General features: G+C 35.4%; 1 protein-coding gene across 4 annotated transcripts in view; it reads right to left on the bottom strand.

The window, feature by feature from the left end:
• Window positions 1-27,701, bottom strand: part of LOC129775748 (dopamine receptor 2) — a 347,010-nt gene that overhangs the window by 22,872 nt on the left and 296,437 nt on the right. For all 4 annotated transcript variants that reach the window (XM_055780817.1, XM_055780814.1, XM_055780815.1 and 1 more), the window contains exons 3-5: window positions 2,959-3,191; window positions 2,512-2,861; window positions 2,234-2,452 (exon numbers count right to left, since the gene is read on the bottom strand). In XM_055780817.1, the coding sequence (XP_055636792.1) occupies window positions 2,234-2,452; window positions 2,512-2,861; window positions 2,959-3,191 (802 nt within the window). The remainder of the gene's footprint in view (window positions 1-2,233; window positions 2,453-2,511; window positions 2,862-2,958; window positions 3,192-27,701) is intronic.

Genomic DNA, 27,701 nt, shown 5'->3' with positions numbered 1-27,701 from the left:
TGTAAGGTTTGGTCTGTAGTTTATCTTTCAGGATCCGACGGAGACTTCGATCCGATATTTTGAGATCCTTCGCCAATTTAGTGGCACTACATCGAGGATTTCTCTTAAGGCGCTTTTTGACGATCTTCACCATGGCAGATGTCACCACAGTAGCTTGACGTCCCCCACCATATCGTTTTTTGGTACTTCCGATCTCCAGGTATCTTTTAACTGTACGGTGTACAAAACTTCTGCACACAGGTATAGCGGATAGCTCACGAACTATGTCTTTCTGACATTTGCCAGCTAGGAACAAGGCAATTACAGCACTACGTTTCTGTTCGATATCCATATTTGCGGATAACACTCGATCTCAAAAGTAACACATACATCCACTTGCAGCTAAGACACAATGTAAACAAACTGACGAGGGGTCGTCAAATACAATTTTCTGTGCAACGTAATAATTACTGTTGAAGTAATGTAGCAGTTCAATTGCCGGACCCTGTAATATTCTCCACCTCTCATATTCTCAACTATTTTTCCCTTTATCTCTAGTGGGACCTCGGTCTGGAAGGTTAAAAAAATCGTTTTTTTATATTTTTGAGAAGCTTTTACCCTTTGAAATGTTGTTAGGTGTGGTTAGGTCTTAGGTCTTCATTGATGCCAACTTTTTCACAGCCAACACGACCTCTCAGATTGTTCCTGTATCCTGCTCTCCGGACAGTATATGTGTGGTATAATAACCACTTCATCCGAAAGATAGAATGTCAACGAATTATATGATTGTCACTTATTGGTTCAAAAAATCGTTTCAATAGCTTAAAAATTGTTTTGAAAGCAAGCTATTGAAATCATAATAATCTAGCTCATTGATGATTGGTGATCGCAATGTGTTCCCGAACACGGACGCAAAATCTTGGCACCTGGAGAAACCGTCATAATACATACATGCGAGCTGTGATTTGTTTTGCTCACTTGCATTAGTGTTTGGGAAACCATAGCGGACACACGCAAAGCGTGAGTACTTCCACTCGCATCAGTTTCTGTTCTGCTTTCGCATGAAACAGTCATGAAAAATTGTTTGCGTGTGAATGCGTCCGAGCGAAGGAATATTCGCACCGTTCTGCTTTCGCATGGAACAGTCGGGAACATTTGTTTGTGTGTGAATGCGTCCGAGCGAAGGACTATTCGCACCCATTTATTCATTCGACTTGGTGGTCCCGTGATGCAATACAATAGCATCAGTTTCTGTTCTGCTTTCGCATGGAACAGCCATGAAAAATTGTCTCATCACGATAAAAACGAAATGAATTTTATGCAAGGTTATATAGACTTCATTTCGTTTTCACCGTGAAATGGCGTCATTCTCATGAAAACAAAAATTAATCATGTATCAAACATCTTCAGTTGCTTTTACAACTCGAAAGAGTTGAATTTTATTTTTATAACAATTCCATACTTATACTCATCCATCCACATACTTAAAAGAAAAACTTTCAGCAATTTTTCAAAATATTCATTCATTCATGCATTAAGAATTGTTTCAGATCCAATTTCAAATAAATGATTGCCGAGCCAACGGTAGTCCTACGTCTACCTTGCGGTTATATCACAGATATAACCCACTTCTTGTTTTTTTAATTTTTTAAGGGTCAATAATTAGCCAAAAAACTTTTCGTGGAATTCTAATGCGCGTATAGCTAGTTCAATGTGTGAGTAATTAATATGCATCAAAAGAATAAATGTAATAAATCGATAATATTTTATACCAAAAAAATGGAAAGTATCGTCAAGGAACATGTATAAACTCAATTTTTCGAAAGACTGTACCTTAGACAGAGTGAAAATGCAAACGATAGATGTGGCAACCTAACGAAGAAAATGACCTCGAAACGGGAGACTAATAATGCCACATGGTTGAAATGCTGAAACTATTGATCTATATGTAATGATATTTCTTTTTTTATCCATGAGTTTGTCGTAGCTGATCTTTTTCATACATGCACGTAAACCACTATAAGTGCCACGTACGGTAAGTGCAATCAAGACTGCTCTTCACCGCGACTAATTAAAAACTTCTAAGTCCATATCAAGGATAGAGGGCGTACTTATTTGACTTAATAACAAACGAACAATGAACGATGTCCAAAAGCCACTCGAATTATGTTGTTTGATAACATGAACCTTCAGTACAGTAATTTATTCCGCTATGGTTGTGTGAGCTGAAGCTAACAACTGACCTTGTACATACCTAAGCGATTGAGTTTTCCCAGAGCAAGAATTCCTGTTGTTGCTCCCATTTTCACCATCGGATTGCAGTGCAGGTGGCAATAAAGAACCACCGCCGCTACTCTGAGTGGCACAGCAGCTGCTGTTATTATTAACGCTTTCCAAACCGCGGGAAAGCTTCAGCATTTCCTCGCCAAATTGATGCAATGCGGTCATCGTGGATGGTGTCGGGTGAGGGATGCTTTTGAAGGGTTGGAGAAAAAGTTAATTTATTCATGGAATGAAAACATCAATTGTTACCTTGTCTCCAGTAACCAGAGGTCGTGATTGTCTAACGTCGAGAGTTCCGTATCAGTCGAGGCAGCAGAATGCGCATGGTTGGGCGTCGAGGGTATGCTCAGCTTGATGATTCTTTTCCAAGTATTCCGACGATCCAGAGCAGGTGCTTGACCGAGCCAGCCACTGGACCAACCGCCGGAACCGGCTGCACCGCCGAGATTTTGACTTTGTTGGGCCAATAGTCGAACCGTTAGTGTGTAGGTAATAAGCATTACGCAGAGTGGAATGTAGAAGCACACTATCGAGCCGACCAGCTTGTAGACAGGATCTGGGATTTGACAAGTGCCATTCACTAAGACTGAAGCGTGATTCTTTGGAATTAAAAAAAATCAATTGTTCACAAGTGCTGTCTTCCGTGATGATGAGAATGGAAAATACTCAGAATGAGTGGAAAATCAATTACATTACCTTCGAATACATAAGGCTCAACGGTAGGCTCATCGCGATTGATAACAGCCATACAAAGCTTATCTTCAGCACCACCCGCTTCCGGGTTTTGTTCCGCCCGAAGCGCATCGGATAACGTAGGGAAAGATATCGATCCACTGAAATAGTGCACAGATGCATGATGCTGGCGGTGCAGAAAAGTACGTCTAAACATATCCACACCAAGCAGTATTCCGACTGCAATGGGAAATAACCTGTACAGTTTGAGTGAAGAGAAAAAAAATCAAATATGATGTTCATTTTTTATAAACTCTGTTAAGTTAATCATGCGATAATGCTACTCAGTACTGCTCATTCCATCGAGATTAAACATAAAATGATATATAGCAATCTCTATATCATTTCAACAATGTCGATTTCGCAGTATAATCCGCAGGCAACGTAATCGATAGTGCAATAAATTTATCAAGTAATTGGTTTCTCAGAACTCTACGATTCCAACGAAAACAAACGCCGATATATTTTACTGCTGTTCCATTTAATGATACAATATAATGAAGTACAATGAAATTTGATGTAAAAAATTAGTATTTACGATAGTAAGAGTTGTTTCTAATTTTATAATAGGTCTTTTTCATGGCCACAGGAAAATATTTCAGTACTGAATGAAGTGAATTCGGGAGTCAGTTTTTAATTTCAATTTGGCAGCAATTGACATTCAATACGACTTTTTTTTTATGGATTATGTTATGTGCTATGTGCTTTTTAATCTATAGCCTCCATGAATGTCAGCAACCACTCAAAAACAGAGTTTGATTTGTGGCCGTAACATAGTCGGGCGTCACTTCCAAACCGCAGCAAATTCATCATCATCAAAAACCCAAATAAAATGCCGTGCCGTACTGTACGGTAATATACGGTACATTATCTCATTTCGCCGAACATAGGCCTCAAAACCAATTTTCGTCACGTTTATTTGTGGGCGGCGGTGGAAAGAGAACACCAGCGAACACATATACTCTTCCTTTGTGTTCATAGTCACTGGGATAATCAGAGACTGCGGCCATTATGAAAATTATATCTAAGGGCGGATTTCCATTCATGCGTTTTTAATGATACTCCGAAAAATGGTGGACCGAAGGGATTTCTGGGATCGGCTTTATCCGAATTACGTTTCATCTTTCGGTTTCATATGCGCTGCACCCAAAGCAACGGTGTATCCAGGTTGATAAAAAGCTGGATGAAAGATAATTAAAAACGTCAACTAATATGCAAAATCAACTTTCAGTAGTATATAATGTGAATATGGCTTCACCCTTTTGAGAAGAACAAACACGTTGGCCTATAATCATATGGATCCATCCCATAGTCGATGTACAAATTCTTTGTCTGGTGAAACTCTGAGAAAATTAAATTATGAATTAAAATTTCGATGCTTTCGATGAATGTCCGATGAAAGCTTAATGTTAATATCTGATCGATTATACATCCTATGTATCTTAACCAATCACTTAATTCAATCACGATGATAATATATTTATATTATGAAAGAAATGCAAATTATTTTTCGTTGCTTCGCTGCTTCAAAAATCTATATCAATGTGATGATGTTCGAAGAAAAAATCGCTGAAATAAACAAAAAGCACAGACAAAAATGTCCAGGATTTTTTTTCATTCGACCCCTTCAAGCGGATTGAATGAAGGCACTTTAAATGAAACATTTCGCTACAAAACAAAAGTCTAATTGTTATGAATGAAAACACCTTTTTCTCCTTACAAATGATATGGTAACGCCACGTTCAACGATACCAAATTGCGATTAATTCTATGAAAACAAATTTGAACGGCTTTTGAAATTTTATTTTCCGAAGATTTGAATATGGGATCCGACTTCAACTGTGATTGTCTTTCTAAACAATCACAGTTCAAATGCATGCTTAATGCGTATCCAAAAGTTTCGATAAAAATTAAATGGAAATCGTGTTTATATTTGCTGGAAAGGAATCATAAAATTTTCTCGACATTGTGTTTGTACTTCACATCAGCGATTCATGAACTTATTTAAATGATGAGGAAATTAGGAAAGGAAAAATCTTTCTGTTGATGAAATCCTGTGTATGGTATACAGTTCGAGATCACAATCAATACAAAGTGATCAGGAAAACGTAAAAACAAAGATATTATTTGTAAGATACTGAAAAACTACCCATCTTACAGTTCTTTATTTCGAAACAAGAAACGGTTTATCCCATTCTCACCAAACATAATTGGATTATACAATAATTGTATGTTCGAGTGTAGACAGAAAAAATAGATAAATCTATAAATGATAGTTGGTACAGCCTACAAAACCCGAGTACGTTTTTATAGGTCAAAAACAACATTTTCAACCATTTGCGGTGGTTTGTCTGCTCTCAGCCATCACAGCAAAGAACCATAATAATATTATACATTATTCAAAAATATATAAGTCAAGGTCACAGCTGATAGAATCAACCTAGAACTGAACGAGCTGCAACAACAACAACAAGCGGTGGCTTCATCTTTACACGCGCTAGAACGGGCGCTGACGATGTCATCGAAATCGGAAGCCTAGTCTCGGCGAACGACATAAACGACCGGTGTCATCACAACGGACGGCGGCAAAAGTAACTCGAGAACCCGCGGACGCAGCAAATAGCTGAGAACTGGTAGCTAGTAGGGCAACGATAGGGAAATATAAATTGAAATAAATCACTTTTGGTCAGAAGCTTAAACTGGTGAGTCGTAATCTTTTGTAAACCTTTTCTTTCCCTTTTTTAAAAACTCCCTCCCGTTCATCAAGAACGTATTTTATATGTTTACAATTTTTCTTAACTAATTTTAACATTTTCCTGAGTTAATATGGAGCTTCTATGAATGATAGATAACGGTACTAATTATAAACAAAAGATTTAATAATCGTGTAAAGCGTGGAAAGATGATGCTAAGCTGCGATACATCGGCACAACAACTATAGTAAAAAGAATGAAGCAAGGCGACACCGTTTATGTTTGCAAACCAAATTTTATTATAAATCACAATATGAATATGGGAAGAGTACGACAATTTGTACGAAAATTGGTTGAACGGCTTCTAGATGATTCTCGTGTGAAGGTGAATTATAAAATATTTTTTTTATATAAAAAACATTGAAACACATTGTTCAGTAAATATAAATCCAAAGTTCACGAGAAATAAACAGATCTTATTAAACTTTCATAATCTTACATGATATATGTAGTGGTGCATACTCTATCAAGGAAAATTCATTCCGAATAGTACGACACCCATATAAAAATTGAATGAACTATCGCAAAGCGTAAAGAGCCATTCCATTCCAAACCGATATAGTGGTTCTCAGATTTTAGTGAAAAGTGATAGTTTTGTTCTTTATCGCAAAACATTAAACCCGTATTTGTTTATTTTTTCATTAGGGTAACCATTTCCATTTTAAGGTTGTCCGAAAAACCTTTTTTTTTTACTTTTTTTTCCAAAAATATGAATTTTTGTTTTGGAAAAAAGAAGGAAAAATTGATTTTTCGAACCATCGGTTAAATTTGCAAAATCATAACTCAAAAACATAACTCTCTGGTTTCGACATATGTTATGTGAAAAATCCTCAGCTTCCCAAAAAATACATATCTAAAAAAATAAGCGCCTTTGGTTTCAAGACTATGAAAACATTTAAAAACGAAAACAATCAGTAATAACGGGAGCAGTATTCGAATTTTCTGCATACAGTATTTTGTCAAAAAAGATCAAGTGATTAGATTTAATTTGATATGTAGATTATCTTAATCGGTCTAGAAGTTTAAAAGTTATGATTTTTTAAAAAAAGTCATTTTTGGAAAAGTTGATTTTTAGGACGACCCTGAAATGGAAATGGAATACTGAAAAAATAAAAAAATAAGGGTCTAATGTTTTGCGATAAACAAAACTACCAATTTTCACGATAATCGGAGAACCGCTATATCGGTTTGGCATGGAATGGCTGTAAATAGTTAACTCGATAGTAGGTTCTATTTAAATCGCACCTTAAAGCTTTTTTAACCTAAGAATGAAATAAAAAAAACCCTAACCATTCACCCATTTCTTGATAGATTACGGAGATTATATCAATCGATTAGGGATATTTCTACGCATCTATTACAATAAACAATGTTATATATTTTCTAACACAAACTATTAAGTATTGAAAAATGTCAAGCATTATCTAAACGGAAATCTCAGTTTTTGATTGCACCATGGCATTTCAGGCGAATAAAAATCAAAGAAATGACAGTCACCGATCTGTTTTTTAAATTTCGTCAATTTCGTTCAAAAGTGTTGTTTGTTTATTTATTGTGCTTAAATATGAAAATTTCAGCTGTTCAGTTTCTATAAGACTATTTCAAAATTCATAAATATTATCAATGAAACATTCAAAACGATCGGCTGATTTGAATGTCAATAAATGGAAACCTAGCCATATCGGCCAATAACCTGGAAAATTCGTGTTGGAATACTATTTACCAAATTATGCTGAACGGATTTCTCGATATTTTCTCATGTCTCTGCCATACAAATGAAGCACAAATTTCTGCACTAGTCGAGAATTATTCAAGCAAATGATCCCAAATTGAGCATATTGTGGTATTAGGGTGCAATAAATATTTCTATGGTGGTAAGACTCTCCACCCCCCCCCCCCCTCTCTAAGGGGGTGCTGCCATACAAATGAAACACAAATTTCTGTATTACTCGAGAATTATTCAAGCAAGTGAATCCAAATTGAGCATTTTGAGGTATTAGGGTGCAATGAATATTTCTATGGTGGTAAGATACCCCTACCCCCTCTCTAAGGTTTTAGGGGTTTTTGGGGCCGAGGAAGGTTTTCGTGATAGTTTGAGACCCTTCTCCTCTCTCTAAGGGGGAGGGGGCTGCGATACAAATGAAGCACAAATTTCTGCATTACTCGAGAATTATTCAAACAAATGAAACCAAATTAGGCATATGGAGCACGAAACGTTTCTATGGTGAATACACTCAACCCCCCTCTCTAAGGGGGGCTGCTATACAAACGAAACACAAACTTTCGCATAACTAGGGAACTAATCAAGCACAATTTGGGATGTGAGGGTTTTTGGGTATGAGAAATGTTTCTATGATGGTATGACACTCCTCCAAACATGACATTTGAAATTTTTCGGTAAACTCTGAAGGAAATAGGAAAAATTCGGAAAATTAAATTTCCATATGTTCTACAATTACATATTGACAAGTGCTGTTAGTCCATTTGATGTTTGCGCTAGCGAAATTGATGTTTGTTCGAAACTGGAAATGGATTTTAATGTGATGAAACGCACTCCTATATCTTCTTCTATCTATACCAAAAAAAGGATCGCCGGATGTCAAAAAACAAATTTTGGGCGGGACGAAGTTTGCCGGGTCAGCTAGTTGAAAATAAAAGAAGAATTTAATTTTTGATTCATTCCCTCAAAGTCAGAAAACACCTTTCTCACATGAAAAAAATATTTTTTCCAGAAACTCTCAGAATTTATATTTTTGTTTTTTTGATGAAAAAAAAACCTTTTACGCATAGGGTAAATGATCTTGGTTTGTCCAATTTGGGGTGTTTTTACGCAACTAGTGAATGCAAATCGATTTTTCTTCATGAAAATCACACATAATCGATACGAGTTTGGGTTTGTTGAAAAGCCCCAAGTATCTAGTTGCTAATACTACCATAAGGTGTTGAAATTATTCAATTTTTTATGTCTTTTAACGATTTGCCTTAAAGAAGAATTATGATCATGGTTTGGCCACCTCTGATCATGGTTTGCCCAAAAAAATGATCATGGTTTGTCCGGTTTTAGAAATCTCCATTTTTGAATGAAAACATTCGAATTCACAATTAGATGTTGCATTTATCATTGCTTGAGTTTACTGTCATCATATTGATTCATTCATAATTTAGGCTTTTTTCAGAATATTGCCTTTTCTTTGGGCTCAACACAATCAACACAGAAAAACCATACTTCTGCTATGCGCGAAGCACACCATAAACAAACATAAACAAACTGCAGCGCACCAAGCGGTTGCCATAGAAATCATGTGGACAAAACAACATTATTGAATTGGACAACTCATGATCAGAATTGAGTTCATCAAAATGCGTTAATTTACTGGTTTAGCTATGTAAATCCGATACAAATGGTGAGCAAGCATGATATTTACAATATTTATAAGTGTTGTAATCCAGAAAAGGTCTGAATACGTGCCAAATAATCATCTGGTGATCGATTAAAAGTTAGCTCGAATGAGGGGCGCATTGACACAAATAGAAGGTGTATTTTATAATCTTTTAAAACATGTGATTTTGTAAAAATATACTATCAAACTACTATAAATCATGTAAAAGGCAATTTCATTTATATGTTTCGAAACATTCGAAGGCCTTATTTGACACAGGAGCGCTGAATTAGAGCATTCAAAAAAGTGGGCAAACCATGATCATATTTTCGACTGGACAAACCAAGATCATTTACCCTATGTTCAAATTTCAACAATGACAGAGCTATAGAACTTTTTTTTTGTTTCGGACTCCGTTGCCTCAAACTAGCTACACCAAAAAGTACGCTGCGTACGTTGCCTTAATTTGAAAGATGAGAAAATTCAGTATAGGATATAGTAGTGGAGCACCTAAATTAGTGGGTTCAAATAACTTTTTTTTAAGTGAAAATTTTGAAGTTAATTAATTTTTAATGTGAGATTATGAATTTTATCCCAAAAATATCGAACCTTATTGTTTCTATCAATCAAATTAAAGTTCTCAAACTACTCTACAATTTGTTCTTTGACATCCAACTTCGATCTTTCTTAGTTTCGTTGCAATATAGATACAGATCGGACTCGATTATCCGGAGTATTGATTTTTTTCGCTCCGGATAATCGAGTCAAAACAATTTTTTTTCTTCATTTGTTTTTTTTTTGCATGTATTTTTCGTTTTTTGAAAATAAAAGAGGAATTTGATTTTTGATTCATCCCCATAAAGTCAGAAAACACCTTTCTCACACACAAAGTTAATCATTTTTAATGTGTTATTATAAATTTTTTTATTAAACTAGATTGTTTCTGTCAATTAAAATAAAGTTCTTTAACCGCTCCACAATTTGTTCTTCGACGCACAACTTCTATCGTGCTTAATTTGGCAGCAATATTGATATAAATAATTTCTGGTGAAAATGCAAGCAAAATCTTCGAAAATCACGATTTTTACCCCACTGTACATGTTATAGCCACTTAAACTTCACCTCAACGTTGAAAGGTTACATTTCTTCAAGAAATAAGCCATATTAAAAATATAAAAAAAAATCCAAACTGAATATAATCGAATCCAAAATTGTATATAATCGAATCAAATGTAATCGAGTCTGTATATAATCGAGTCCGACTTGTACTGTATTTTATTAGTCAAATCATTTCATTTGATACCAATATTGAGGGGATTAAAAATTACATAGTCGACCATTTTGTGGCGGCGACCTTTTCCAATTTATGTTGTTCATAGTGTAGTGTATTTTCCTAATCAAGCCGTTCAGCCATTTTTTTACGGCGGCCAAATTGAATTTTTCAAGATCATGGAATACGCAGTTTTATAATGACAGTAGAATTAAATGTATGTTCCAAATTTCAGACCAACCATTCAACAGAAACGGGGTCAATTTTCTATTAATGTGGGACAACCCAACAAACATTCAAACATACATAGAAACAGATCAAGCTGAATGAAACCATTCAAAAAGTAATTAGTTGTTTGGGGACTGCGGCCATCTTGAAATTGGATTTTTCATTATCTGCTATGTTCTACTAGTCGAGAACTTTCTTTTGATACATTTTTGGGCATTTTTCATAAATAACTGTATTCTACTAGTCAAGCCTTTTTATTTGATACCCATATTGATGGGGTTCTGAGAAAATAGGTAATTCGCCATTTTGTAGTGGCCGCCATCATAGATTTGCATTTTTCATAGATAACTGTATACTACTAGTCAAGCCCTTTCATTTGATACCCATACTGATGGGGTTGTGAAAAAATATATATGGCGCCATCTTGCAGTGGCAGCCATTTTGGATTTGAATTTTTCATAAATAACTGTGTTCTACTAGTCAAGCCCTTTCATTTGAAACCCATATTGATGGGGTTCTGATAAAATATGAAATCCGCCATTTTGTAGTGGCCGCCATCTTGGATTTGCATTTTTCATAAATAACTGCATTCTACTAGTCAAGCCCTTTTTTTTTATATCCACGTTAGCTATTCAATATAGAATTATTATACAAATTATTCAAAATTTCCGAAAATCAAAAATAAAATACTCCGGATAATCGAGTCTAAAATTCCGGATAATCGAGTCCGACCTGTATAAGTAAATACTGGTGAAAACTCAAGCAAAACCTCCAAAAATCACGATATTTACCCCACTGTACATATAATAGCCACTTAAATTCCACGTTAACGTTCAACGGTTACATTTTCTCTTGAAACAAGTCATATTTGAAATGAAAAAAAAAAATTTAAACTGTATATAATCGAGTCCAGAATTGTACATAATCGAATCACATATAATCGAGTCTGTATAGAATCGAGTCCGACCTGTATTCGAAGCTGTTCTAGCTATTTCCCGCTAATTCCGGTCAGAGAGCATCGATTTACGTGAAGCTCTCTCCTTCTTACCGCATATTTGAGAATTCGCCAAATAATTGAGCACTACTTAATGGGATCGCCCAATCCGATGAACAATTTCTCTGATACCACTATTTTTTTGGTGAAATGCATCGATTTGTCTTCCTTCTCTCTCCGTGAGCACTTTTCCCTTCGGCATTTCCCAGATTTATTGATCAAAAGCACTGAAACAACGGAAGATGCAACTGGTCTTATAGAAACTTGACACTTGAAAAATACAAAAAACATTCGTTTACGCTCAGCGCTTGCACACACACATATGAAAGTCATGCAATGTATGGTAGTCACCAATAGCTACACACTAAAATATAAATTGAAGCATGGTGTATTTACCAGAAGACAAAGTAGCAAGATCATCACCTAGTCGTATAGAAGTTGGACAGAGTGTACAGCCATTCCATGCCAAACCGATATAGTGATTCTCGTAAAAAGTGGTAACTTTGTTCTTTATTGCAAAATATCAGATCCTTTTATTATTTTTTCTTTAGGGTGACCATTCCTGTTTTAGGGTGGTCCGACTTTTCCACTTTTCCTCAAAAATGACTTTTCTCATAAATTCATAACTTTTGAACCACTCATCCGATTTAGATTATCAAAAAAATTTATTTTCGTATTTATTGATTATAGTCGTTTTTTAATGTTTTCATGGCTTTGGTCTAGAGGGCGCTATATTTTTTTATTTTTTTTCTTGGAAGGTGAGGATTTTTCACATAACTTATCTCGATATCAGAGATGCTTTTTTTTCGTTTTTGAGTTATGATTTTTCAATGTTAATCGATGGTTCGAAAAAAAAATTTCTCCCCATTTTTGCCACTACTAAAATTCATAACTATTGAACTACTGCCGATATTTTTTTTTTATTGACATATCAAATTGAAGCTTATGAGTTAGCATTTTTTGAAAAAATATCACTTCTGCGAAAAATTCAGATTGTTGTTTTTGTAATTGTTGATTGAGTTAGTTTTATCGGTTAAATATAGAGGGAGTCATATATTTTTTATGGAAAGCTGAGGATTTTTTACATAACATGTTTTGATATCAGAGGCGCTTTTTTCCTATTCGAGTTATTATTTGTCATTGAGTTATTAAGTCATTGTTCTAAATTCCTATGTGACTAGACTAGACCTGTGCGACTAGAGTACAATCATCCCGCAAGTTCGATCATCTAATACGGTTCAGAATTTCAAATGCTATGATTTTTTTGCAAATAGTAATTTTTGGATAAAATGGGAAAAATAATTTTTTGGACCACCGGTTAACTTTGACCAATCATATTTCAAAAACGAAAAAAATAGCATCTCTGATATTGAGATATGTTATGCAAAAAATCTTCAGCTTTCAAGGAAAAACTAAAAAAAAAGGTACCTTCTAGTCCAAAGCTATGAAAACAACAAAAAACAACCACTACAATCAATTGTTTTTGCAAAAAGCAAACCCATTGGTTTCAATTTGATATGTCGATCATCTAAATCGGTTCAGTGATTCAAAAGTTATGAATTTTTGAAAAAAGTCATTTTTGAGAAAATGTGGAAAAAATGATTTTTCGGACCACCTTAAAATGGAAATGGACACCCTAATAAAGAAAAATAAAAAATACGGGTCTAATGTTTTGCGCTAAAGAACAAAGTTACCACTTTTTACGAAAATATGAGAACCACTATATCGGTTTGGCATGGACTGTTATATATAAGTTAAATAGCGAAGGATTTCGTATAATGAAAACTAAAACTAGTTGCTGCTATGTTGCTCCTGTTAAGGTTACGACAAGACTAATTTTATTTTATCTTTCATGTACAAAGCTAGCTTACAATCTAACCTATCTGCCTATCTCTGTTTCGTTTCGTTCCTTCTTTCGTGTAGCCGTTTTATTACCTCAACCCGAGTCCTTTTCTGTGGCTGCATAATTTTCGCCGGTCGCATTCACCACATGGCGTTATTTATCCTCAAGTTTTTACTTAAGCGCTAGAACATTAACGTTGACGTTGGTCCATGCTGGAGTTTCATCTGTGGTGTTGATAACTGCTCCCTCTTCAAGAGTGGATCGTCTCGGTACACTGGGCTCTGCATTCTCCTTGGTTGTGGATCTGAAGATAGTTTTCAAACGATTCTTCAACAGATACATTGGAAGAAACAACAGATAGATTTTATAGATCGTATGATGGATTGATAGATTGCTTGATAAGCAACAATAACTGCTGGGGCTCTTGTCCCGAGAATGAGTGATGGATGAGTTCCTTCTCTTCTGTTCCTATTTTCAGAATTATTTGGTTACTGAAATTATTCAGCGGTGATTCCGTGAGAGGAATACATGCCGAATCGTCAGTGTTAACGGAGTGCATTGTAGCATCGTCAGAAGAGAGGATTTTATAGCTTGATTCAGGAGAAGTACTTCCTTCAGCGTCGTTACGATTTATTTGCTGATGTACAGTGGAGAGGCCGTCAGCTGAGACTGGAACTTCATTTTCTAAATAGAAGTCTTCTTTGCTTTCCTCGATAGTGTGATGAACAAATCTTGTTTTGTTCGAACTCATATGTGTGGTTATGGCATCAGGATATTTTCTGTAAATCTTTATTACACTGGAAGGAAATTTCAGTTCGTTATTCGTCGTTAGAATGTCAGCTTTCAATGAGCGTAATGTTTCGTAGCCTATGAGGCCATCGAAATAATCATGGTAATCGAAAACGTAGAATACTTGTTTAATTGAATTTCTTTCGTTTGGAAATAAATTAAATTTAGCAAATCTATTCACGGAATGAGAACCATGAATATTTTTAATATTTATTGTTTGAGTGAAGCGTCATTTGTCTAGGTTTACATGTTTTGGGCTAATGTAGTTTTTGTTAGCACCTGTATCTATTAAAAACTTCAAAGGTCCTTTACTCGTTTAAATTTTTATATATGGAAGAAAATTGTCTATGCTAATGAGCCTTAAATAAATAAATGGGATAAAAAAAATTGTCTAATCCTTCATTATCGTTTTCTTCTATTAGATGAAAATTTATTTCGTCATTTTCATCTTTATCATTTTTTATTATTGCTTGTGTTGGTTCTCTAGATATGCTAGGTGTAGATTCATAGTGTTGGTAAGAATTATATGGATTATTTGCAGAATGAAGATCCCATAGTTCTATACCTTCGTGGTAATTTATGGGTCCTTGTGGATAATTAAATTGATGTTTTGGCCTATTCATGTAATTAACTTGTCTTGATTTTATAGAAGGATCAACTTCCATGGGAATGGGATTCGTCATTTGAATCGGTTTAGAGGCAAAGACATTTTGCGGAGGGATATTATTGTTATTTTGATAGAAATATTTTGGAGAAAATTGTTGAAATTGTTGTTGGTGATATTGTTGTTGTGGGAAACGTGGAATTGATCTTGATTGGTGGGAACGTGTGGTGAATAATTGTGGATTCCAAATTTGATTTTGATATCTTGTTTTCGGGGGACGTTGCGGTGCCAGAGGAAATATTTTAGCGGGTCGATAATGTTTAGTTTTGTTTAATCCATGCCCGTTTTGGAAATTTCTTTCTTCTACGCAGGCGTCAAATGCTTCTTTCAATTTTGACAGTTGACGGGCTCTAACATGGCCCCCTATTGGTTCTTTAAGCCCTGCTAGAAAAACTTGCAACGCATTTTCCTGATGTGTTTTTATACGGTCTTCTCGCAAGCTCGTGTCTGCTGTTGAGATGCTCGTATTGTTGATTGAGAGCGATAAAATTTGTTGGACTGACACGTAGAATTTTTCTAGGGTGCCCGTTTGTTGGAGCTGAAATAGCTCCCTTGTGAGTGTGACAACATCGCGCTTGTCACTGTAATAGGCAATCAAGTTTGCCTTAATTTCGCTCCATTTAAGCGGAGTGCCATATATTTCTAATGCTTGGTCTGCGTCTCCCGTGATCTTTGCACGAACAGACTGCAACCAGATCTCTTCGAAAGGTGTGTCTTTCATAATATTAAGGAAAGGTAGTAGATTTTCTAATGTAATTTAACGTAATTCCCGTCGAAGGATGGCAAATTATTTATGGCTTGAGGCGTTTGCATCGCACTTTTTCTGCATTGCAGAACATTTCGTTCGTTTGGGCAATGCAGTCACTATTCTGGGTATTTACAGGAATTGTGAAACTTGTACCTGTCATTTCAGGGTTCATTTTCACACTCTTATTAGGCACTTATAAACGTTAATAAATTATGTGTCAGCACTCAGCACTTATTAATTAGGTAATTAAGTAATTAAGTCTGAGTTTTAGTTGGATTTTTATCGTTTTATTTTTTATATTAGTTTTACACTTTTGTGATATTTAAGGAGTCGCTTACGGTTGGTTCGGGCTTGTCCCTCTTAATTGGTAAGGTTTATGGTTTGGTGGCGGAATGGAGTTACAAAGAACTTGCATCCGTCCGTTAAAAACAATGTTATAATAATAATTTAAAGTTACTTACGTTAATCTGGAACGACGGCTTCGGCTGTGTCCGGTCTCGATAAGGATAACTAATTCACGATATTCAGTCGCGAACGCACTGTTGCTCTATCACTTTTCGATTCGCGAACACTTTAAGCTGAAATCGATCCGCACGACTGCGCCAGTTAAATAACGAAAGAATTTCGGATAATGAAAACTAAAACTAGTGAGCTATGTTGCTCCTGTTAAGGTTACGACAAGACTAATTTTATTTTATCTTTCATGTACAAAGCTAGCTTACAATCTAACCTATCTGCCTATCTCTGGTTTGTTTCGTTCCTTCTTTCGTGTAGCCGTTTTATTACCTCAACCCGAGTCCTTTTCTGTTGCTGCATAATTTTCGTCGGTCGCATTTACCACATGGATATTTATCCTTAAGTGTTTACTTAAGCGCTAGAACATTAACGTTGACGTTGGTCGATGCTGGAGTTTCATCTGTGGTGTTGATAACTTATATAATCGATTCTTTTATATATTCGAATCGATAAAAAATATTTTGTATTGTATTATATGCATATAAATTTGTTCTTTTCCCCCTGACATCTGACTGGCATGTGTTTGCAATGCCGATTTTCCAGGAACCTTGGTTTTGAAGACTGTGTTAGGGAAACACATTTCAGTGGGAACAAAAATACCCCCGACATGCCTGTATTTGCAATTCCGATTTCCCCAGACACATTTTGAAGACCGTATTAGTCGAAGACATTTCGGTTGGAACAAAAATACCCCCGACTTGCATGTGTTTGCAATGCAGATTTTCCCAAACTCCTTGGTTTTGAAGCCTGTGTTGCGGAGACTGTGAATCGGGCTAATCAAAATGTGGCAGTTAGGGCGTTCGAATAACGCTTGACATTTCACAGTTATTCAATTGTTTATCTCATACAAAATTAGCATTTTATTAATTGTGATAGATGCGTTGAAATATTTCCTATCAATTAATGCAAACATCTTTCCGATCTATTGAGAAATGTTCGTGTTATAAGCATTCGAAATCATTGCAAGCATTCGGAAAATTTGAATTACGCCGCATATATTCCCGTTAAACGTAGTCCCACGTCAAAAGGGTACCATTGTACACGGATTTTACGGTATCCCAATTGTTCAATAATGAAGCCAATACGTTCCTTGAATATTCCAATTTGGTTTACGATACGCCCATGAGTGATTTGCTTGAGATGATTTTGAATCGAATCTTCGACGAGTTTGCGACGATGATCGTCTGAGGCAATTTTTTCGCCGTATGTTTTGTAAACAATTTGGCTTTTCAGGTTGGAAATCATGAAATTCCATTACCATCGATTCACAGTAGACCTATCAATAGTACCGTCACAATAAACAGCCTGTAAACAACGATGAATCTCACTAGGATTCACTTTTTCAGCAGTTAAAAATTCGAAAACAGCTCAAACATACTGGATATTATTATCAGTAACAAAATGTGTACCAGTAAAAGAGGACAATTTTCAAAACAAACGGTTATCAAAAAACTCCATATGACATGCTTTCAGCGTTGGACGATGTATTCTATACCTCGTGAATACTCATAATATTTGTATGTATGAATGAATGAGAACCCTTGGTCACAAATCAGTATTGATTTGAATCAAATAGAAACAAATCGAATATCATTAATAGCCATGTTCTTTGTTTGGAGCAAAATTCGATACAGCACTAGCTTAACCAATTCCCAGAGATCCCAAAAGAATAACCCAGCCGCCCCGTATAATTTGAGATGGATTAGTGCGAAAAGGGTCCATAGAAAGAAAGATTGGAAGTAGAAACCAATAAAATATTCCAACATGCTTTACCCTGAAGTGAACTTGATATGCGAGCAATGGTCCAACGTGTAAATCAAACATGGCACCACGCACATTTCCATAACTATACTCTAGGGAAAACCTACCGACACTGAAAAATGAAACACCAAAGGCTTGCTACAATATTCTGCTCACGCCTGTTTTCGAGCAACTTTCCCTCCCACTGCCACCCGACGAGCGAGCAAAAAAAACGACGGAAGCTACTCGTATTACCCTCCTTGTCGTACGCCCGCCATTCACACTGTTGATTATTCCATCTCTTCGTCGAGCTTTGCCCCACCTTGTCGTCATTCAATTTACCATATGGTTCGGAAACGTCAAAGAGGAACGTTTTTTCACCATCACGTTCGATTAGAAGAGAAATACGATTTGTCGTTTTCTGGCGGCGATGATTTTTTCTCTGTGTACGCTTCCATGAACGTTCCCACCGTTTCTCACCGAGAGGTATGTAGTCATAAATCGTCGGAAGGATGGTCTCTTCCTTTCCTATCGGCTCTATGAGTTTTTTTTCCACGAGAGATGGACATTTTAACAAAAAGTTTTCCGAAATTAGATTGCTATCAACGAGTGGTATTTACAGGGCGTAGGGCAAGCGCCTAGTGGCGTGGAGTTTATTCGAATGGCAATGGTAAACATACCACCCCGTTTGGGGTTTGTCAATAAACATCCCACCCCATCGATTGAGATGTGGGCTGCCAGATTTTGTTACACTGTTCATTGGAGGACGATGGGTGAAAAAATGACAGACGACAGATGAACTTCTGATTCACATAGCAATCAGGATGAACTTTTCACAATTTTTCTTGCTGTGATAGGTTGATCTTGTGAGCTATTTATGTATGGAAGAAATCACACTCGAGAACAATGTTATTCACAGCAAATAATATAGCAACGTTATAAATAAGATGCAGTGATGACTGAAAATCGGAGTTGTCTTCTCGAAAAGCTGCTTAACAGCTAATATAGGTGAAGTATGATGTTTTATGATTCAGAAAACAAAATTAGAAAAAAATGGAGGAAATTTGGCGTATTGATAACATCCATACCTTTCACGCTAAAGGTCTCGAGTTCAATTCCCACTCCCTACATACTTCCAAAAATGGAAGTAAAGTGACGAACCAGCCAAAAGTGTTGATAGCCACTAAAATACAGAAAAAAGAAAAATAAATTTAGGGAATTTGGCAATGAAGCACCTCAAAAGGGCACTATTTGTCGCCGGTGTAATGAATATTAAATCGTGGTTGTTGTTCGCGATGAACCTCGTGCAGGTATTTCGAAAAAGCTCTTCTGTCAGAAAACACTTATGCTGCGCGAGAACTGATAATGCAAGATCGACATGTTATATACCAGGGATGTCCAAACGGTAGTCCGCGATCTACCGGTTGCCCGCGTAGGTATTCTTAGGGGTTCGCCAGCTGGTCTAGGATAGTGTCACCTCCAAACGCAATGCAAAAATACCCCTCCATCTTTTGCCGTTATCATTTTATATAGTGTTTATGCTAACCTCGATAAAACATATTAGTTATAAGAGTAGATATTTTTCATTAAAGTTTCCGTTTTAATATTTTTGTCCTTACAGTTAGTTATATTATATTGTTGTTCGACCATAATAAAAGAAAAAAAAGGTCACTAGGAACAACTTCAACAATTTTCTCTCCAGGCATATCATTTGTCAAATGACCAATTGAAAATGCTGGACACATCCGGTATAAAAAAATATCGAAAATAAAAATATAAATTTTTGGAACATTTGAATTCGAGTGTTTATGAAGTATTATTATTTCTATTTTAAAATTATTATGAGTAATGTGGATTAATTGTGCAAATTTCTTTCAAAAAATTTAGTCATGGATAGAACAACAATGATGAATGAGAAACTAAAAATTTCTAAAATTACATACTGGGCCCTATTATGGAGTCTAGTTGAACAGAATGTTTCTCGTTAGCCCTATTTTGCTGTTATAGATACAGTCGGGTGAAAACTGTCGCATAACTTTTCGAGCTGTTTGGTTTGCTTGTTGCATTCCTAATATTTGGCTTTGAGAGACATTTCAACAACATTTCGAAATATGCAATTCGCAACACGTTCGAGAAAGAACTCGATTCGATGAGATTTTATCGATTTTCAAAATACGAAAATTTGCTCGGTGCGATAGTTACAGGGATCGAATTGACCGTTCAATTCAATTCACATAATCGTAGGCAAATATTTACGATAGATAGTTCTTATTAGTGATGAAACGGATAGTAGTTTGACTGGATACCGAATATCCGGCATCCTTCGAGCCCTTTTTATCTGCAAATACGAAACTGGGAGAAACTGCATGTGTGCATGAAGCTAATAAAAAAAATTCAATTTTAGGGAGTAATAAACGCATTTTTACATAAAAATAAGGAAATTTGAATTATGAAATATCCGCATAGGATGAATATTTTCTAATAGAGTATCAAGTTTTCTGCATGGCATATTGAACAGTGCAGGATTTTCTATTACAATTATGAAACTTTTGCGGATATATTGAAATAATGTTTAAACTAGTCGAGTAGGGGTAGGAACTACGAGTTCGAGCAAAAAACTTCAATCAATCATTTTCTTTCGAGATTTGAAAAATTGGAACTGTCTTCAGGGGTGATAATCTGAGACTCTCTTCACTACAAATCAAATTAACGAAGCAAAAGAGATGAAACTGAATTAAATCTCACACGCAAAGCTTGACAGTTTCAACGAAGTGGCAAATGAAAATGATAGTCAGTTTCCAAAAAAATATCCATTACTGACGAAATCGACTGTTATGCGAAAACATTTCGAATCGATCGCATTTACGTTCCTTACTTTTGGTGGTCATCAAAATCTAAGCAGTACCCTTGATTCGAAATGTTTGCTATAGTTTATCTTTCAACTGTAGCAGTAATTAGTGACAGTTACAGTGAAAGACTGTTCTCTGAAACTACCCTAGCCAATGATAAATTATTTCATTTTATAGAATAATTTATCATTGAGTTTTTATTAGTATGACCTACGATTTTACTACACTCGAGCATACTGTCTCACAGACCGAGCCACTGTAAGTGTTCTTAAAACAGGTGAGGGAGGAGAATGGAGTAAAGTTCTTTCCACAAGGGCCATTATCAGGACGCGTATGAACTGAAGAAGTTTAAAGCCTCATAAAACCAAACGTGGAATGGATCAGTCGACTGTAAGGGCTTTGAAAGCGGGAATAGCCCAACAAAACTTGTTCGCGCTCGAAGTACTTCCAAAAAAATGGCCGTCTGAGTATTATGGAAAAAAAAATAATGGTCAATTCGGAGTTGCACACAACAATTTGTTTGCCATAAATTTCCGGCCAAATAAGAAAAAAAAAGCTCCAAACGACGAATCGTTCTTCACCATCACAATGCAAGCTCTCACAAATATACTCAAATAACCGCCTATTCGGTGAAAACATCCATTTCCCAAACAAACATCCAATGTTCCCAAACATCAAGAATAAATTGCGTTATCAATGATTGTTTATACCAGAATAAGTGGTTGATGCTTAGGTATCACTTTCAGAGTGGCATGTAGACATGTATTCTATAAAAATGGTTTGAGTGAATGCAGTATTCTCACGTTCTACGCATAGTTGTCCCAGGGTACTTTTTGACAAATTTCCCTTTTTTATAAAACGATGTTTTTATGCATAATCTTTCGGAAAAGCAGAACAAAACATATTGTTGGTTCCCAGCTTCAAACAAAATTGTAAGGTGTTGTATATAGGACACGACCGCATTTTCGACGTAGAACTACGAATATATTTTTCATTCCACTTGTTTGTCATATTATTCATATTATTTTAGAATACATCGAGATTTTTGAAATAACTGTTTAGTTATTTAGTTATTTTCACTACTTCAGTAAAAAAAGCAAATAAACACTTCAACTCCTATATTCCGCTTGAGGTGGGATCGAATCCCACAACATACAACAGTAAGATTTTCCCACTGGGACTTGAAAGCATATTTCCATGAAAAATACGCTGTATCTAAATAAATGTGGTGTGTATCTATGTTTCAAAATTCAGGATTTTCATTAATTTCAACCGTTCAGGGATTATCGAATTGAAATGTATAGCATATCGAACAAATCTAAGAGAATTTCCGATTCGATTGGTATGCAAATCATGATAATTCGTTCGCTGTGAAATTAGTGAAACGTGACAATATCCAATATCATCCATGAATCACGTACACTATCTGGGAGTACACGATTTGTAAAAAAAAAAAAGATAATGTACGTTCTCTAGAGAGGAGAAGAAAAGGCCAGAGTGCACCAAGACAGCAGCCATCAGAATTATTACAACACCATGTTCAATTGTCTCATGTTGATATTCTAGGCATAACTTTTCAACCATGAATTTTTGAGCCCGTAATCAAGCTTGATTGATTCAAGTGAAAGGAACTTTGCGCATTTCATTTAACAATATCAGTTCTTACCAGTTGCTGTTTTTGGAACATGGGACAACTATGCGTACTCCCAATCATTGAACAATAAAGCCGTTTCCAATGACAAATTTCGCCTCATAGAATTTTCGACCATATCGTCAAAAAATGAACCATTAGATGGGGACAAAAAAGTTACAGGAGGGTTGTGTCCGAGACATTACCGCATAGTTGACGTAGGATTCCGTTAGGCTATCTGTTGATTTTGGATATGTTTGAAGTATTACATCGTTAAACTCTTTGATAATGATTTGGTGGCCCTAAAAAGGGCTGTTTTGTTTCGTTGTTGGGTATTGTTTGTTCACTCCACCAGTGTTTACCGAGTCATGATGACAGAAGGATGATAAACAGTCGTTGGATGGCGCGTTTCAGATAAAAGATACTGAAGTGGGACGAGATATGATGAAACCCACCCTCTGTGATCTTGGACGAGATGCCTCCTATGATATGTATGGATGAAATAAAGAAAAAAAGTCACAGAAGGGTTGTGTCTGAGACACGACCGCGTAGTTGACGTAGAATTCCGTTAGGCTATCTATTGATTTTGAATATGTTTGAAGAATTAAACTATTTGATAATGATTTGGTGGCCCCGGAGAAGGCCGTTAGGACTGTGATTGTGTGTAGTAATTGCATTTAAATTGAGTTTTTCATTGTTCAAAATCTGTATTTTTTCTCTTTTGATATATCAAATGGATGCCTTGGAAAAACCGTTTCATGTATGTACTTGTATCCTCTCAACGGGTTAGATGATATAACGTGGTAGAATTCGGTATCGTATTCTGTTCAAAAATGTACAAAAAAATACAATTAAAGACATTACTACCCTTTTCTTCTGTTTATTAAATCTTGCAGCAGAAGATAAAGAGTCATCATGTATCATTTTTAAACACATGTCTAAATAGTTAAGACATACATAAGCTACATAAGCCTGAGTCAAATCAATCTATGACTACAAAAATATATTATAGATAAAAATAGCATTATCTCCTTCGTTAACACGTTGTCCGGAACATTGTTTGTAATAACTTTATAGCCCTGTAAGATCGCGACTACTCAAGCTATCATAATCTGATTTACGTTGGTATACCCTTTCGATCTTCTAAATCAGCAACCATTTAAATTCATTTATTGCATTTCACATAACCAAACAACATACTCGATATTATGACATCCTGGACCACAATTACACAAATTGTTAGTAGTGAGACCTACACGATAAAAATATGAATTGAGCACAAATTGATTGGACAACATACAATATAATATAAAATTAATGCCTATTATCGATAAATGGAGAATAATTCATTTTACGCATCAACTCACATTATGAGCCAACGCCCGAATTTAGGCAAAAAAATGGCTCGTTGTGTCGGGGAGGAAGCGAGTAGATAGTGCAATCGAAAGGAAACATACCCAATTAAATCGTCAAATTTTTAACTTTTTATACTATATTCATTGTTCATGTTTGAAGCAAAAAAAATCTGGATAAATTACGCGTCTAATGATATATAACACAACATATGTCGCAATAACCCTTTTGAGTAATATGCGTTTGAAAACTCTTAATAAATCGTTACATTTTTCGTAGAGTGACCCCCCTATATAGAAATCAAAGACATAGTCCTATGTCAATACTCATCAATGTAATATAAGGTAATTATCAATATCGAACACAATTATCAATTATCTCATTAGTAAGAACATGTTACTTTAATATAGAGAAAACATATTTGAAATAAAAAAGCTAATTTTCTTTTATAATTTTTACTTTCTGAGTGTTTATTCAATCCAATGCGAATTTTAATTGGACTAACAACACCTAATACTATATGTAAAGCATATGGAAAATCACTTTTCCAAATTTTCCCGCCTTATGAACTTTCATTGGGTGCAAATGAACATAACAAAACAGACAGCTTGAACCGAACGACCCGTTCTCGAGTGGGACCTTGGTTTTTATTTAAGAAAATTTAAATAAATCGTTTCATATTAGGCTGTCAAAAAAGTCCTGCGGTATTTTTTTTGAATTTTCATTTGTTCACAAAATTAGTTATAATCATCTGTTTTAAGTCAAATATGCGCCGTTTTATTCGATGACTTGTTCCCAACGAGATGCCAACTTCATGTTATAGAAGCTCGCTTCCTCATTGGCAAAAAACTCGGATAGCCAATTTTCACAGGCCTCTTTTGTGGCTAACTTCTGACTACCTAGCTCGTTCGCCATGGACAAAATCAGGTGGTAGTCACTTGGTGTAAAGTCCGGACTATACGGCGGATGCAACAGAACCTCCCAAGGACTATATTATAGCGCGTAAAAATACCTTTCCAACAAGCTATAGTATGACTCGATACAATGAATACAACTAGAACTACGCGCTTACAACGACACCTCGAGGAAATACCGCAGAACTTTTTTGACAGCCTAATATATCAAGTCATTTTTAACACAACTGCTACCATATACAATTTTACACTTACACTTTTTCACAATACACGATATGAAATTTCACGAAGCAACCAACATTAAAGTTCCAAATTTGAATTTAATTTACTAGAATTATTCGTATCACTCACCTTACTTGCAATATAAAAATGCCCCGACTTGCATATATTTGCAATGTCGATTTCCCCCGAGCACCCAGATGTCTGTGTTAGGGAACACATTTCGGTGGGAACAAAAGCTCTCCCTACTTTCATGTATTTGCAGTGTAGATTTCCCCCAGGCAGCTTGGTTTTAATGTCTCTGTTAGGGAACACATTTCGGTAGGAGCAAAAGCTCCCGCTACTTTCATGTATTTGCAGTGCCGATTTCCCCCAGGCAGCTTGGTTTTGCTGTCTCTGATAGGGAACCGCCGCATGTGTCTTCAATTTCGATCAATCAGAAGAGGGTGTTTCCGTTAGGATAGGAGTTGAGATTTTTCAATTGTTCGATGGTTAGTTTTATGGCATATATTATTTTATTCAAGATAAAAAATTGTTGGAGTGCCTAAATCGATCAAAGCAGAAATATCATTAATCCATCATGAAATGACGGATTAAATGGCAATAAGCGTTTGAAATTGGACAATTTTCGCGATGTGCTCTAATTTCGATTTTCAATTTGTACCCCAATATGTTCCCAAAAGACGTAATCCTACGTCAAAAAACTCACCAATGTAATATAAGATTATTACCAATACCGAACACAATTATCAATTTTTCTCATCAGTAAAAACTTTAATATAGAGAAAACATATTTGAAATGGAAATAGTAATTTTCTTTGATAATTTTTATTTTATGAGTATTTATTCAACCCAATACGAATATTAGTTGGACTAGCAACACCTAATACTATATGTAGAGCTAATATATAAACTATCCTTGGGTGAAAATGAACACAACAAAACAGACAGTTTAAACCAAACGATCCGTTCTCGAGCGGGAACAAACCTTGGTTTTTATTTATGAAAATTGAAATAAATCGTTTCATAAATCAAGTCATTTTTAACACAACTGCTACCATATACAATTTTACAGTTATTTGTGTGCCAAATTTTTCACAATACACCACCGGTCATTGATATGAAATTTCACGAAGCAATCAACATTAAAGTTCCAAATTTAAATCGTATTTGCTAGAATTAATCGTATCACTAACATTATATTTGTAATGCCGATTTACCCCATGCAGCTTGGTTTTGATGTCTCTGTTAGAGATCCGCCGCATGTGTCGTCAATTTCGACCTTTCAGAAGTGGGTATTTCCGTTAGGATAGGGGTTGAGATTTTTCAATTGTTCGATGGTTAGTTTTATAGCATATATTATTTTATTCAAGATAAAAAATTGTTATGGAGTGCCTAAATCGATTAAAGCGAAAATGTCATTAATCTATCATGTAATGACTGAGCAATAAGCGTTTGAAATTGGACAATTTTCACGATGTACTCGATTTTCGATTTTTAATTTGTACCCCAATATATTCCCGAAAGACGTAATCCTACGTCAGAAAAGATGGTTGTAATCTTAACATTATATGGAATTCATCTAGTGTTAATCATGAAAGAGGTCTAGGTTGAAAATTAAAAAAAAAACATAATATAATATTCCAGGGAAGCACACCGTATCCTAAACTTTCTGTTCCGTCAGCCTATTATGAGCCAAATATGTATGAATACAGCTTGGCTTTCCATAATTTTTAAAATGACAATGTCATATAAAATTCTCTATAAAACATCGTCATTGAATCCCACGTTTTGTATTTTTCACCTAAAAAAAAGACCCAAAATATACAGAAATATTAGGTTACTTTATTTATATATCTCCACTGGACCAGTATCGGAAGGAAACCATAAAAATATTATGTGTTTACTACCATACATTCACCCAGTTTTTCAGGATCATTTTAAAAATCTCAAAAAATCGAAATGATGAAAATGCATGATGTTCGTGGATTATTTCATTAAAGCTATTGTTTCGAATAAAACTCATATTTATTATACTTCAAGGCATTTATATGACATTTAGTTTATTTTGAAAATGGTCTAAATGAATTCAAACTTTAAAAACAACATTTTTATATGAAATCCACACAAATAAATTTCCATTAGTCAAGACTAATAAAATTCTAAATAAAAAGGTTGTATAATGTAAAAATATTATTTAATTCATGTGAACACAACACACTAAATGTCTCAGAACAATAAATATATGATTTAGATCACTAGATAGACGGCGCCAGTGGTTGTGTGGTTAGCGTAACAGCCTCACAATCCGATCGGCCTGGGTTCAATCCCAGCTGGCGTCGTTGGGATTTTCTGAGGCGAAAAATCTCTGGTTACGTCTTCCTTCGGAGGGGAAGTAAAAGAAGTTGGCCCGGCTCATGAGTTGTTGAGTCTGATAGGTAGGAACAGGTGGAGTCGCCTCCCTGATGTCGGTGATTGGCACTAAAGTGGCGGAAATAGGCCGACGAAAAATAAGTGAAGATAAAAAAAAAAAAAAAAAGATCACTAGATATGGACACGAATTCAATTTCGGGTATATAAAAATAAAATCACTTTGAATATAAAAACTGAGAATATTGACCTATATATTTCCTCGGCAGTTATTCATCATCCCCATTTTAGATGCTATATATAGTAACCTCAAGCATCCCATATTTTACAGCGACGTGTAGAGGTAAACATGAAATTTCCAAAGCCAAATAATAACAACCCCGTCCATAAATCAAATCATAGTTATCATCAATTTCTGGTTTTTTTTGTTATCCATATTTCCCGCAA

This window comes from Toxorhynchites rutilus, chromosome 3, assembly GCF_029784135.1.
Source record: "Toxorhynchites rutilus septentrionalis strain SRP chromosome 3, ASM2978413v1, whole genome shotgun sequence".
Classification (NCBI taxonomy): Eukaryota; Metazoa; Arthropoda; class Insecta; order Diptera; family Culicidae; genus Toxorhynchites; species Toxorhynchites rutilus.
The sequence above is the reverse complement of the archived record's forward strand: the minus strand, read 5'-3'. Positions and strand labels throughout refer to the sequence as shown.